This window comes from Protopterus annectens, chromosome 2.part1, assembly GCF_019279795.1.
Source record: "Protopterus annectens isolate FY-2018-M chromosome 2.part1, PAN1.0, whole genome shotgun sequence".
NCBI lineage: Eukaryota > Metazoa > Chordata > Ceratodontiformes > Protopteridae > Protopterus > Protopterus annectens.
The window spans coordinates 613,838,349-613,852,412 of record NC_056729.1 but is presented as its reverse complement, the minus strand read 5'-3'; the positions used below and the strand labels follow the sequence as shown (position 1 = coordinate 613,852,412).

Here is a 14,064-nt window from a genome sequence, read left to right as displayed (position 1 = left end):
CTCTCTCTCTCTCTCTCTGTCTCTCTCTCTCTCTCTCTGTCTCCACTGGGAGAACTGAAGATAAGTACTGTTTAGTGTGCAGCTATCTGATCATTTAATTTCCTGAAGGTATGTTTGTCAAAACAGACTAAGGTTGTCTCATGCAGTAACCTTTTGTTATACCCATTAAAATACCACCATTCCAGGCAGGGTTATGACTTCTACTAGGGCCTTAGCTTCATCTGTTGGTATTTGTAAAGAGTTGTATCCAGACGTATTTAGGAAGTAGCAAATTGGTCCTGTGTGCGCACATTTTTCCAAAGCAATATAAACTAGATTGATCTGAAGTAGTTACTTCATTTGCTCTTCAACCTGTGGGTATCGGATCCGATCTCGGATCCGAGCCGACAGCTTTCCAGGCTACAAGATCCGAGCTTCTAGCTCCTCCCCCTACCCATAATCCCCTGCTATGTGCTACATTACCTCAGATCATTTTTTGCCACGGCTGAAGCTGCTACTTTTGAAGAGCTCCTTGGCTTTTTGGCGAGATCGAACCTTTTTCTTTGTTAAAAAAAAAAAAAAAAAAAATCTTGTTTGAGTGTTTAGTTTTCTTGGGTTATTTAGCGAAAGTTTAGTTAGGTACCTTTGTTCCCCTTTCTAACTAGTTTGTTTCTGTTAGTTCCCGCCTTTCACCCTCCCCCCCCCTTAGTGTTTGGGTGTGTTTTTTGGTGTGAGTGGTGTTATGGCTGAAGGGCCAAAGGCGGTGTTCTCAAAGTCTGAGTGCGGCCATAAGCTTTCACCGGCGGATGGCCACACTCAGTGCGTTTTATGCTTGGGGGCGGCCCATTTGTCATCGGCCTGCACAATCTGTGCAGCCTTTAATCCCCGAGTTATTAGGGTTAGGAAGAACAAGCTGATCCTGGAGGGCTTGTTGCCTCAGGAATCAGCTTCTTCTTCCTCCCCCTCTCAGACACAGGCCGTCTCCACAGCTCTCGTGCCTTCTGGGCCCCCGACTCAACCTCCCTCTTTGGGTTTGAGTTGGGGGGATTCGGGTACCTCCACTATGGTGGAAAAAAGGCACAAAGACAAGGAACGTAAGTCCCACAAAAGGCGGGCTGAGACTCAACCTTCAGCCCCGCCGTCTAAGCTGACTAAGTCTCCCTCGAGGGGCTATGGATCCTCCCCCTCTCGGCTCCGTTCACCTCGTTTTTCTCCGGAGCTGGAGGAGGAGGATCGGTCTCCCTCGAGGTCCGCCTCGACTATTTCTTCAAGATCAACAAGAAGCCTCACTGAAGCAGATATGGATCAGATGATGCGCCGATTCATTCATACCCAAATGCAGATGGGGGTGCTCTTGCCCCCCCCCCCTGGGGGGGACCGCGGCCCCCATATTTGCTTAGATTACTCCTTCTCCGACACGTTTTTGGGTCTCTGAGTTATCGGATCCAGGTCCTTTCGGAACCAGGAATTCGGCGCAGATAGCTCCGGTCGCCTCGCCGACTGTGCCTTTGAGTCTGTCGGATCCGAGCTCTCGGGCCGAGGGCTGAGCATCAGATCCGGGGGAGCTGGTGTGTCTTCGGCTCCGTTGGGTTCGGAGCACACCTCTCTCTCGGCTCAGGCTGCATCAGCTCCGACCCCGATCCCTACCTCGGAGCCGAGGAAATAGCTCTCGGAGCCTGGCGAGAGTAGCTCTCCTTTGGTTTTTGAGGTTGTGGAGAGGATACTGTCGAGGACCTCCAGGTCCCCGGTCCGGGCGTCGGATCCTCCCTTACCCCCGCTGCATGTGGGTCTATTCTCCATCATCCGACCATCGGGACAGCCTGCCCAAGCCCCTCCAGTTGGTTCCCTTAGAGGAACAGGACCCCTTTGACTAGCCCTCTTCGGACAGTCCCACCGAGGAGGTCCCTCCAGCGTTGCTGCAAGAGGAGGCACCTGGACTCCCCAGAGTCAGTCACAACCGACATGGATTTAGATGAAGGGGAAGGTTCCCCAAGGTCACCCCCCCCCCCCCCCCCGAGTCAGTCTCCTTCAGAGACATCATGGAAATGTTGCATATTAGAGGGGGGTGGTCTGCCCAAAAACCTTCCGCAGATGAATCTGTGTTCCTGGATGCGTTTGAGGCAGGCCCTTCTACCTCCTGGGTGTCCTCCCCGGCTGACCCCCTGGTAGACCTCATTACTACCAGGGCGTGAAAGGAGCCCGACACCGTGGAGCCTATCCCAAAGCATCCCGACAAGATCCTTAGCCCCCCAGTGGATAGATTGTCTTGGGCCAAGGGAACCCCAGTAGATGCCATGCTGGTGGCGGCTGCCACGAAGAGAGAACTCGCACAGGAGAGCTCTTCGGTTCACCCGCCAGATAAGGAATCTCGAGCACTGGACCGCATTGGGAAGCGGATGTTTAGTTCAGCGACCTTTTCTGTAAGGGCGCTTACATGGCACATACCATTAGGCTGCAGCGAGACTTAATTAAGGAATATGCTGCAGCCCCCCCAGAGTCCATGTCGGTCGAGGACAAAAAAGTTTTCTCGACTCGTATGGCCACTCTAAAGTCAATCTCTAACAAGTCCATGCGTCTACTCTCCCATGCCATGGAGGGAGCCGCTAGGGCCAGCGGAGCCGGGGTAGTCTTGCAACGTCACTCCTGGCTCCGTCTTTGCGATTTCGCGGATCCCTTCAAGGCGTCCTTTGCAAATGCACCCTTTGACGGATCTTCGCTCTTCGGCAAGACCGTTCGTGAGATGCTGGTCCAAAGCGAGAAGGATGGGAAGACGCTGTTTGCCATCGGGGTCCGCTTCTCTAATCCCCAACGATCCTTTTCTAGGAATCAGAGGGGACAAAAGAAGCTGTGGTTCCGTAAGTCCCAGCAATCCCATCCAGCTTCGGACCCCTCGTCCTCTAGAGGCAGAGGAGGACAAGGAGGACGCTGGCCCAGAGGCAGAGGGGGACCGCGTAACTTTGGGTCCAGGGAACCTTTCCCAGATAGACCCGCGCAACAGCCCTGAGGGCTTACCCAGCTGTCCCTCTCTGGAGGCAGTCGGGGGGCGGTTGTCGGAGCACCTGTCAAACTGTGAGTCAATTACGACAGATCGATGGGTGCTCCGCATCATAGCCAGAGGTTATACCATCCCCTTCATAAACCACCCTCCCTCGACCAGACACCTCCCCGATGTTCCACCCGATCGAAGGGAGGCAGCAGCTTCAGAAATCCTGAAGTTGCTAGAAAAAAGAGCCATCCAGCCCATCCCCCCAGACCAGTCCGGATCGGGTTATTACTCCAGGTTCTTTTTAGTGCCAAAAAAGACGGGGGACCTCAGACCCATTCTAGACCTCTCCGCTTTGAACCTGTTCATTCCCAAAGAAAAGTTCCGGATGGTCACCCTCCAATCTATTCTCCCCCTTCTGCGGCAGAACAACTGGATGTGCTCAATAGACCTCAAGGATGCGTACTACCACATCTTGATGGACAGACTATCCAAAAGGTTTCTCCACTTCCGGCTGGGAGCCAGTCATTACCAGTTCAGGGTTCTCCCGTTCGGCCTCACCTCAGCCCCCAGGGTGTTCACCAAGGTCATGGCAGTGGTTGCAGCCCACCTGAGACTACAGGGCTTTCAGGTCTTCCCGTACCTAGACGACTGGCTCCTTACCGCCACCGACAGGCATCAGCTCTGCCTGGCAAGAGATTATGCTCTGACCCTTGCCCAGAGCTTAGGCATCTCTGTAAACCTCCAGAAATCCTCTCTTTGCCCCGTACAGGTCCTGGAGTTCATAGGGGCCAAGTTAGATACCCGCATTTCTCGAGCAATGCTAACTGCGGACAGGATAAACGGCTTGTCGTGTCAGGTGCTAATTCTTCTTCAAAGCCCAGCCCCGAAGGTGGAATTAGTTCTGACGGCACTAGGATTTATGGCAGCAGTGATCACTCTCGCCCTTCACGCGCGTCTGCGAATGAGGATTCTGCAGTGGACCCTTCAAGTTCAGTGGTCCCTGCTACTCCATCCGTTGAGTACTCCGATTCCCCTAAGCAGAGTTTGCAGGCACTCCCATCTTTGGTGGCTCCACGCCCCAGAGCTAAAGGAAGCGAGGCCTTTTGTTATCTCCCCCCCCCCCAAGCCACGCTGACCACGGACGCTTCTCGCCTCGGGTGGGGGGGCATTGTTCGGGCAGAACCGTCCAAGACACGTGGACTCCCCTGGAGACCACTTTGCATATCAATGTCCTAGAGATGAGGGCGGTGCTTCTAGCGTTGCAAGCTCTCCACAACCTTCTACCTCTGGGGACTATTGCAATCCAGACAGACAACATGTCAGTGGTCTGGTACATAATCAAGCAAGGAGGAACCAGGTCCTACCTCCCTTGCCGGGAGGCTATGAGAGTGTTGGAATGGGCGATATCCACCAACCGCTTTCTGGTAGCAACGCACATTCCGGGTCGGTCCAACATTTTGGCGGACAAACTGAGCAGAGTGATTCTCACTCCATACGAGTGGTCTCTCAATCCATCAGTTGCGAAGCAGATCTTCCGCAAATGGGGTTGGCCTTGCTGCGATCTTTTTGCTTCTCCCTTAAACACAAAATGCAGCGAATACTTCGCAATACTTCCCCCCCGAAGGGGAGAATCCCAGAGACGCTCTAGTCCATGCTTGGCCGTCCGGTCTACTGTATGCCTATCCACCCTTCCCGCTCATGACCAAGTTCATACAGAAAGCCCGTCGGTTGGGGAGCAGAGTTATCCTCATAGCCCCATTCTGGCCTCACCAGATCTGGTTCCCGCACCTGCGGTCTCGCAGTGTATCTCCGCCATGGATACTGGATCCCATTCCAGACCTGATTTCACATCCGGCGGGATTACAAACCCCGAACCTGGTGAACCTCAAGCTTGCGGCTTGGTTGCTCCTGTTCCCCTGATGGCTAGGACTCCCGGTATCTCATCTCCTGTTAAGGCCATTCTAGTCGCAGCACATAAGCCGACTACTAGGAAGATTTACTACAGCAAATGGAAACTCTTCTCTGTCTGGGCCAAAGATAGAGGCCTGGATCCATTTACAGTTCCTATTCCTACTATTCTAGACTTCCTGTCTCTGATATTCAGACAAGGAGCAAGTGCCTCAACAGTTAAGGTGCAATTGGCAGCCATCTCCCATTTCCATGTGGGAGACTGACTAGGATCTTTGGCTTCTACAAAATGATGTAAAACCTTCTTGCGTGCCGTTTTCCTCTTGAAGCCTCCGGTGAAAGTGGTGGTGCCTCCATGGGATTTGGCCTTAGTCTTACAAGCCTTGACAGGCCCACCCTTTGAACCCGCGGCTTTGGTTCCATTAAAGTTCTTGTCCTGGAAAACAGCCTTTTTGGTTGCCATTACTTCAGCCAAAAGGGTATCAGAACTTCAAGCCTTATGTATGAAGCATCCTTATCTCATTTTTCATAAGGATAGAGTGTTCCTCAGGACTAATCCATCGTTCTTACCTAAGGTGGCTTCGGAGTCAAATATCAATCAATCAATAAACTTACCCGTGTTCTTCCCAAACTTTCAGAATAAAGGAGAATACACATTGCATAAATTGGATGTGCACAGACAACTGCGTTTCTACCTGCACAGGACTAAGGAGTTTCGCAAATCGGACCAGTTCGTGTCTTTTGCTAAATCAGCCATGGGTAAGGCCATTTCCAAAGTGACTATAGCAAATTGGATTTGTCAACGCATAGTCCACGGGTACTTATCTGCAGGTAAACCGGTTCCTACGGGAATTCGCGCTCACTCTACGAGAGCTGTGGCCACCTGCAGCCTTCTGGTCTAGGATCCCCTTGGATGACATATGGTCTGCAGCTACCTGGTCCTCTTCACATACGTTTATTTCTCATTATAAGTTGGATATGGTATCGAGAGGTAGGGCTTCCTTTGGCTCTGCGGTGCTTCGGAATATCCTTCCATAGGCCACCCAGGGTTTCTCCCTAGGTAGCTGGGGACTCTGTCCCACAGGTTGCAGAGCAAATTAAGTAACTACTTCAGATAAAGAAGTTAAGTACTCACCATAACGTTCCATCTGAGTAGATACTTCATTTGTCTGCAACCGACCCCCCCCCCCCCCTGCCATCCCCTGAACCTTTCGGGATTCCTGATCACCAAAGAGATCTTGTTCTGCCTTACGACAGTTTATCTGGTGTTGCTTCCTCTATCGAAGGTAGGAGTTGTGTAAGAGGCAAAAAATTCGATCTGAGGTAATGTAGCACATAGGGGATTATGGGTAGGGGGAGGAGCTAGGAGCTCGGATCTTGTAGCTTGGAAAGCTGCCGGCTCGGATCCGATAAAAAAAAAACAAACGTTGAGAGCAAAAACCTTTATCAAAAACAAAGCTTTCAGGCCAAAACCCTTTTTCAATGCTTAACAAAAGGTACAATAAAATCACATGTTTAAATACAAGCCCAGGACATCACATGACCCGCAGCCAAGGTCATATGACATGAAGGAATACAAACTTACAATAAACAAATAAAAAAAGACATTATAATAAAACTACATAAAAATGTGCTTACTCAATAAAATATATTCAACATATTCAAAGTATATACTTGCTAATATATGTTATTATTTTAACCTTGTGTGCTGTATTTTAATCAAAACAGGCTTTAATGAAACACTTGCATTCAATCCTGGTGCCACATCTGCTGCTAGTCTTACAATCCAATCATATTCTCTATTATCTAACAAATTACATAAGGCTCGGATCCGGATCCGATACCCACAGGTTGCAGACAAATGAAGTACCTACTCAGATGGAACGTTATGGTGAGTACACAACTTCTTTTTTCTCCATGTCTAGCGCAGACTTTGGTGGGCCCATTCTCCATGGGCCATGGTCCCTCTTCCCTTCTTGTTCCAGTCAGTCTTACCATATAGCTAAGGCTACTGCAGCAGTGATTAATATGATGAACATATTAGAGCTACGTAAGTAAACTTGACAGATAATTGATGGCTGCTGTGGTAGCTGCTCCCTCCACCCCCCCTTACTTTTGTATGTTTGTTTCTAGAGTGGGGATCTTTGTTTTTTGTTTTCCTAGCATTGTCCTCAGTGCTTTTTTCATTGTCTCACTCTTGTTTGCATGAAAGTTCTAAAGGCCTTGGTGCCCAAACCTGCCTTTAGTCAGCTCAGCTCAAATCTAACAGTTTGGACATATAGAAGGTGCCCTGAAGCTTTCAAAGCTGGCTTGTTGTAGTTGGTGTATAACCCATATAGCCAAGTCTACTTGCAGCATTCAAAAGTCTATTATATTTCAGTTCTGCATTTTAAGTGTGACATGAAAAAAACTGAGCACATCTCATCTAAAACTAAGTGTAAGGGGTAGATTATGAAATCTGTTTTAATCTACACCCGAGTTATGGCTGAATCCTTGTAGACTTGATGATTTTGACCAGTCAGGGAGACATGGGTATGGATACCAATTAGGCTCAGTTGTGAGGTCATACTTTTCCTTCTGCATTAATCTCGTTTATTTCATTTGTATTGATTTAATTTGCTAAAATGTGTTAATTTTTTATTTTTTCATTTTTAGATGGTACTAATGTTGCAGAAACACCACTTTCTGAAGTTTCTTTCAAAACAGGATCTCCTGATGTCAGTTCATCAGGTAAGAAGCGTTCATAATGAAAGAATCCATACATGTGAAGAGAGAACAGTTTGTCAGGTTTTGGAGAATTATTGTTTTTTATTGTGGCACCAGGACAATAATACACAGACTGCAAGTACAACATGAGGCTGTATGTCATGCTTTTTTAGTAGTCTGTGGTACTTTGCTAAGGTCATGATTAAATATATTCAGCAGATGCACATTTTATTTGCAAGGCCTTGTTCTGTCACAGTAGAAACTTTCACAGGTTTTTAGTCAATGTATACCATGCATATTTCAAATGAGAAAAATGTTTTAGGTGTCACAATAAATGCCTGTATGCATATATTGTATTCATTACCCATTAAAATTTGGTTATGTCTGGTGGCACAATTGTTTGAGTGGTTATGAACATGGCACAAGTACCTGAAGTATGTGCTGCTCTCCCCATGTTAATATAATGTATTTAAGTTAACCATTTAAATAATTCCATTGTGTGGGGGGCGGGGTACTTTACAATAGTAATGAGAAATACTCATTGGTCTGGTCTTCATTTTAGTAGGTCAGTATTTTTAAGGTACTGATGTAACAGTTTGTAATGCAATATTTTCATAACTGTTAGAATTTAGAAGCAAAATATTTTGTTCTTGAAACACTTTGAAAAAAGGATAGCAAAAAAAAAAAACAAACTACTGTACATGTATTTTTTACCATAACATAGCATTTAAGAATAAACTATTTCTAGTGAACTTTTGCAGTCGTTTCCAGTTTGCAGAATGTACTTGTCTCCCTAGTTAATGCCCAAAACAGTGTACTGCATCGCGGATTCTTTTTTGCCTGTCTTTCCTTCCATTCTAGTATGTTAAATTAAACAGCCTTGGGCATACAGTACTGACACACATCTGTGTTGCTTTTTTGTTTGTGGGGGGTGTGCTGATGTTTTGCAAGTTTGTTTACAGACTAGTCCTGCTAAGCTTCCCTGTGAAGTAAGCAGCATAATTTTTGTCTTTATTATGGCACGAACTATTAGATGTCCATCGTGTTACACTGCTGCAGTCATTACACTTGGGTTATCTGCCGTTAGGCGGTACCACAGTCGGCCTGAGTTCCAATGTTTTGGTTCGGCGTCGTTTGCGGTCGCTTCTTCCCTGACGTCAGTGTGACAGGGGTATAAAAGAGGCAGCTGACACCATTTTCTTCAGTCTTTCTTGCCGCGCGGTGCCCGAAGCAGAAGCAGTTCGCAAGTGCCGGTCGGCCAATTCCTGAGATTTTCAATCCGAATTTCAGACCCGAAGTCTTCAGTAAAGCGAAGTACCCCATTGGGGAAACTTTTCTTGCCTCAGACCGATGTCAGAAAAAGTTAATAATTGTATTTCTTGTGGGAAGCAAATACCTCATAAGGATTTTCATTCTTATTGTATTCCATGCCTAGGCCCAGACCACGACGTCACTGGTTGTCGGTTTTGTGCTAGGTTTAACAAGCGCACTATTAAACGTCTGTTTGATTTTGCCCAACATTACTTTGGTAGAAAATTCAATTATACCATGCCGTCGGAGCAACCGACCGGGATACATAAGATGCGCAAAGATAAGGACAGGCATCCAAGACCCAAACCTGACTACGAGGCCTCTGCTAGGCCAGTCACCGGTTCTCCAGTTTTCAGTGAGGTGCCTTCGCAGCCCCTGACAGCCACTGTTTTAGAACCACAGGCTGCCTCCGACTACCAAGCGGAGATGGCTGGGCCTCCGGATACTATACCTTTAGGCCCTACCGATACCACGCCTGAAGAGGGATCTGGTGCAGCTGACCAGTCCTCAGCTGCAGAAGGTGTCTTCAGACAGACTACACTAACTATAAAATCTTTTGCCAAGTCTAAAACCCCTTTAAAAGTTAAGAAGCCAGTACAGCATTCTCCAGTACAGGCCCCCATGCCTAAGAAACAGATGCTCAAAATGGCCGAAGACTTGATTACCCTGATCAGGGGTTCCCATCCCCCTCCTGATAAAAGGCCTAGACAGGAGGAAGACTGTTTCTTCTGACCAGGTTTCCATTTCCTCGGATTCCTCTGAACAGGAATATTCTTTTCCCCCTTATGAGGATTCTGATGCTGAAGAATCGATCCCTTCAGCCTCTCCCCCAGAGGACTACTCTTTTGGGGAAACCCTGCATACCATGAGGGAACATTTTCACTGGGAGGGCCAGGATTACTCAGAATCCAAGAAAAGGCTCCGAGAGTTCCTCTTCTTGCCTCAGCACAGACCCCTTGCCATTCCACCAGTATTCGATATTGTGGATGATGTTTATTCAGAATCTAGTTTGAATCCAGATTCTTTACCTCCAGCCCCAGTCAAACCTGACAGATCCTACAGAGTCCCTGACCATCTCAAATTTCTATACAAGAGCCCTGTTGCTGACCCAGAAACCATTTCCCAGGGTCCCAAAGGGGTTGAGGCCTCTACTGCTAAAAATCCAGTTCCCTCTGAAAGGGATTCTAGAGCATTAGACAGATGGGGAAAGAAAGTATACAGCTACTCTAGCCATGGGGGCCTTAAATTGCGAGTTTCACATGCTGAAATATCAGCAATTTTTGATGTTTCAGTTGAAGCAAAAGATGCTTCCAAATTCAGAGCTTCCTGACTATAAGGAAATGCAGGATTTATTGCATGCAGCAGAACAAGTGGGCAAACATACTTTGTAATGTGGATTTGATTCATTAGAAGCCTCTTGTAGGGCAGCTGTTACAGGGTTTGTCATTTGTAGGCATGCTTGGTTAAAAAGAAAGTTTACCTGATCATGTTAAAGCAAAGTTATTGGATGCACCTTTACAGCAGGATGTGTTATTTGGAGTCAAAGCAGAAGAGGTTTTAAAGAAAATGGAGGATAAGGCAAAATCTATGCAGATGGTCAATGATTTCTTACAGGTGCAGCCCCCTCGTTTTAGCAGAAATTGGCCAACTAAAAATTGGTCCTTTCAAACTTCAGACAGACCTCAGAGGGGCAGATACAGACGCACAAGGGGCAGAGATCAGCCACAAGGCTCTTACAAGCCTCGTCAATGGGGTATCTCAACCCGGAAAGGAGGGGAAGACAGGCCGCAATCTTCTAAAACAGTCCCAATTACTTCCCCCTCCGGCTGCCAAGCATCTCTCTTGGCAGCTCCCTTGGGAGGAAAACTAGCACTTTTTGCAAACAATTGGCATATCCTCACCCAAGACAAATGGATTCTAAATGTTGTATCTCAAGGTTACAGGTTCCACTTTCACACTTTACCAAGGCTAAAAGGAATGCCAAACCTGCCACCAAATCAATGGGCAGAGGCTCAAAAACAAGTTACAGCACTCATGGATATGAGAGCTATTCAAGAGGTTCCAATACAGGAACAAGGACAAGGATTTTACTCAAGACACTTTCTGGTCCCCCGAAAGGACAAAGCCTGGAGGCCCATTCTGGACCTTTCTACTCCAAATACTTACCTGGAAGTTCCCAAATTCAAAATGTTGACACTACAGCAACTTCTTCCCATGCTGGGCAAGAAGGCTTGGCTAGTAACGTTGGACCTCAAGGAGGCATACCTGCATGTCCCTATCAGACAAAATTGCAGAAGATACCTCAGATTCTTAGCAGGTTCAACGCATTACCAATTCTCTGCACTGCCCTTTGGCTTGTCTACTGTGCCCAGGGTCTTCACAAAATGCCTGGCACCAGTAATTGCTTTTTGCAGACAAAAAGGAATTCAAATATATCCCTACTTGGACGACTGCCTTATTCAAGCAGAAAGCAAGGACATTCTTCTAAAGCATCTGGCGTTTGTAAAAAAAAAAAAAAAAAAAAAAAAAAAACTACTAAGTTGCCTAGGGTACACATTAAACGAAAAGAAGTCAAAACTAGTGCCCTCACAAGAGAATAATATTCCTGGGTGCCAGCTTAAATACAACCGCCCAGATGGCTCATCTCACGCCAGACAAACAAGGAGAACTGACTCAATACTTTCAATTGATGGCAACAAAAACCCAACTCCCTGCAAGAAAAATTCTGCAGGCCTTTGGGTTCATGGCATCTTGCATACTACTAATTCCATATGCCAGACTGCATATGAGGAAGTTACAATGGTATCTGAAAAAGTATGGACTCTGCACAGCCACAGTTTGGAAGCAATACCACCACTCATTCCTTTCCTTCAACAGGAGTTTCTATGGTGGGCACAGGCATATCACCACAACAAGGGACAGCCTTTCTCCTTACCACAGCCAGGCAGACGATAATGGATGCATCGGATTACTCCTGGGGAGCACACATGGCAGGGCAATGTATTCGGGGCAAGTGGACCACAGACCAAATGCATCTCCACATCAATCAAAAAGAGATGCTAGCTGTACAAAATGCCCTAACAGCTTTCAAGGACCTTCTACATCCAGGACAATTGCTACTAAAGATGGGCAATACCACAGTGAAACAAGGGGGCACACATTCCTACCCCCTATGCAGGCAAGCAATGACTTTGTGGAATACAGCACTGGCCTATCAAGTTAAACTGCAAGCACAGTTCCTTCCAGGAAAGAACAATACACTGGCAGACGTTCTAAGCAGAAATATCATGGATCCTCACGAGTGGAAACTAAATCCACAAGTATTCACAATGATAACTCAAAAATGGGGGAGCCCAGACATAGATCTTTTTGCCTCCCCCCCTAAACTACCAACTACAGAAATTTTGCACAAGGACATACCACACACTAGCGTGGAAAGTGGATGCCCTATCATTCAGTTGGAAAACACTAAAGAAGTTTGTCTTCCCTCCACTGCCTCTTCTGGCAAAGGTACCCCTCAAAGCCAGACTAGAGAGGCCACAAATGATCCTCATTGCTCCGGACTGGCCACGACAGCACTGGTATCCAATATTAAGTAACATGGCTCAAGACCCACCATGATTTTACCTCAAATTCCTCATCTTCTGACTCGGCAAAACAATCAGATCCTGCACAGCCAACTCAAAACCTTAAATCTGCACAGCCAACTCAAAACCTTAAATCTGGCTGCATGGCAGCTTACTTAAACAACCAGTCAACACTCCTTTCTAAAGCTGTTATGGATGTCATTTTGGAGGCCAGGAGACCCAGCACCAGGAAAACTTACTCAGAAAAATGGAAAAGATTCTGCGCCTGGAACCAGGCTCAAGACCTAAACCCTTTTGTCCCAAATATTCCTCAGATATTACAATACTTAACTGAGGACAAAGGCCTTTACTTTTCATCTATTAAGATCCATGCTTCAGCTATTTCAGTTCATTACAACACGGATCCTCCTATTTTTTCACATCCGTTACTGAGACAATTCCTCAGAGGGGCTAAGAACATAAGACTGCCCCGGAGAGCACCAACACCAACTTGGGACATCAATATTGTTTTGGAAAAACTTACTCTACCACCTTTTGAACCAGCTTTTTCAGCAGACTTAAAATCTGTCATGGAAAACTGCTCTTCTGCTAGCAATAACTTCAGCACGGAGAGTCTGAGTTACAGGCACTAATGGCAGTGGAACCTTTCATCATTTTTCATCAAGACAGAGTTTCCTTACGAACTAACCCTACCTTTATGCCAAAGGTGGTATCTAGTGTGGCTCTCAAACAAACCATTCATTTGTCCACCTTTTATCTAAACCCCCAGAATAAAGGGGAGAGGCTTCTGCATTCTTGTGATATTCACAGACAGTTACGTTTCTACTTGGATAAAACAAAAGCTTTCAGAAAATCTGACCAACTGTTTGTATACTATGCTGCAGGATCACAAGGAAAGGCCATTTCAAAACGGACCATTTCAAAATGGATAGGACACTATACGTTTCTGCTACACACACCATGGGAAAACTGTGCCTGGAAACATTAGGCCACATTCCACCAGGGCTACAGCCACCTCAGCAGCCTTTCTTAGAGGAGTACCAACCAAGGATATTTTGGAGGCTGCAACTTGGAGTTCTGTGCACATCTTTACTAAACATTACCACTTACCTTGATACTCAAAAACCAGAGCTGGCTTTGCCACTGCAGTTCTGCAGGGCCTCATAGCCACTCCTAACCCTGTATAAAACCAGCCACCCAGCCTCAGCTTTGGGATTCAACCCAAGTGTAATGACTGCAGCAGTGTAACACGATGAACATAGTACAGTTTTGTACCTACCATAAATGTAGATGTTAAGAGTGTATACACTGCTGCAGTCCAGGTTACCCTCCCTCCATCCCCTCTTTCTTAGCTTGGACTTATCTACACCCCTCTTTCTATACAACCTATATGGTGTATTTGCTTATAGCTGAAGCTATTGTTTTTTTTTTTTTTTTTATTATTATAACTATTATGTATGTTTATTTAGGATTACGTATTGCCTTCCTATTTGGGGGCACCTGACATCTGAGGAAAGAAAAACTGAAGAAAATGACGTCTGCTGTCTCTTATACCCCTGTTGTAGTGACATCGGAAGAAGTGACCGC

The 14,064-nt window shown here is 46.6% G+C and overlaps 1 protein-coding gene across 1 annotated transcript in view; it reads left to right on the top strand.

The window, feature by feature from the left end:
- The window catches only part of LOC122794877 (nuclear autoantigen Sp-100-like), a 1,817,621-nt gene that overhangs the window by 1,712,358 nt on the left and 91,199 nt on the right, over positions 1-14,064 (top strand). Inside the window, exon 6 of the mRNA XM_044063477.1 lies at positions 7,529-7,603. Coding sequence (XP_043919412.1) covers positions 7,529-7,603 — 75 coding nt within the window. The remainder of the gene's footprint in view (positions 1-7,528; positions 7,604-14,064) is intronic.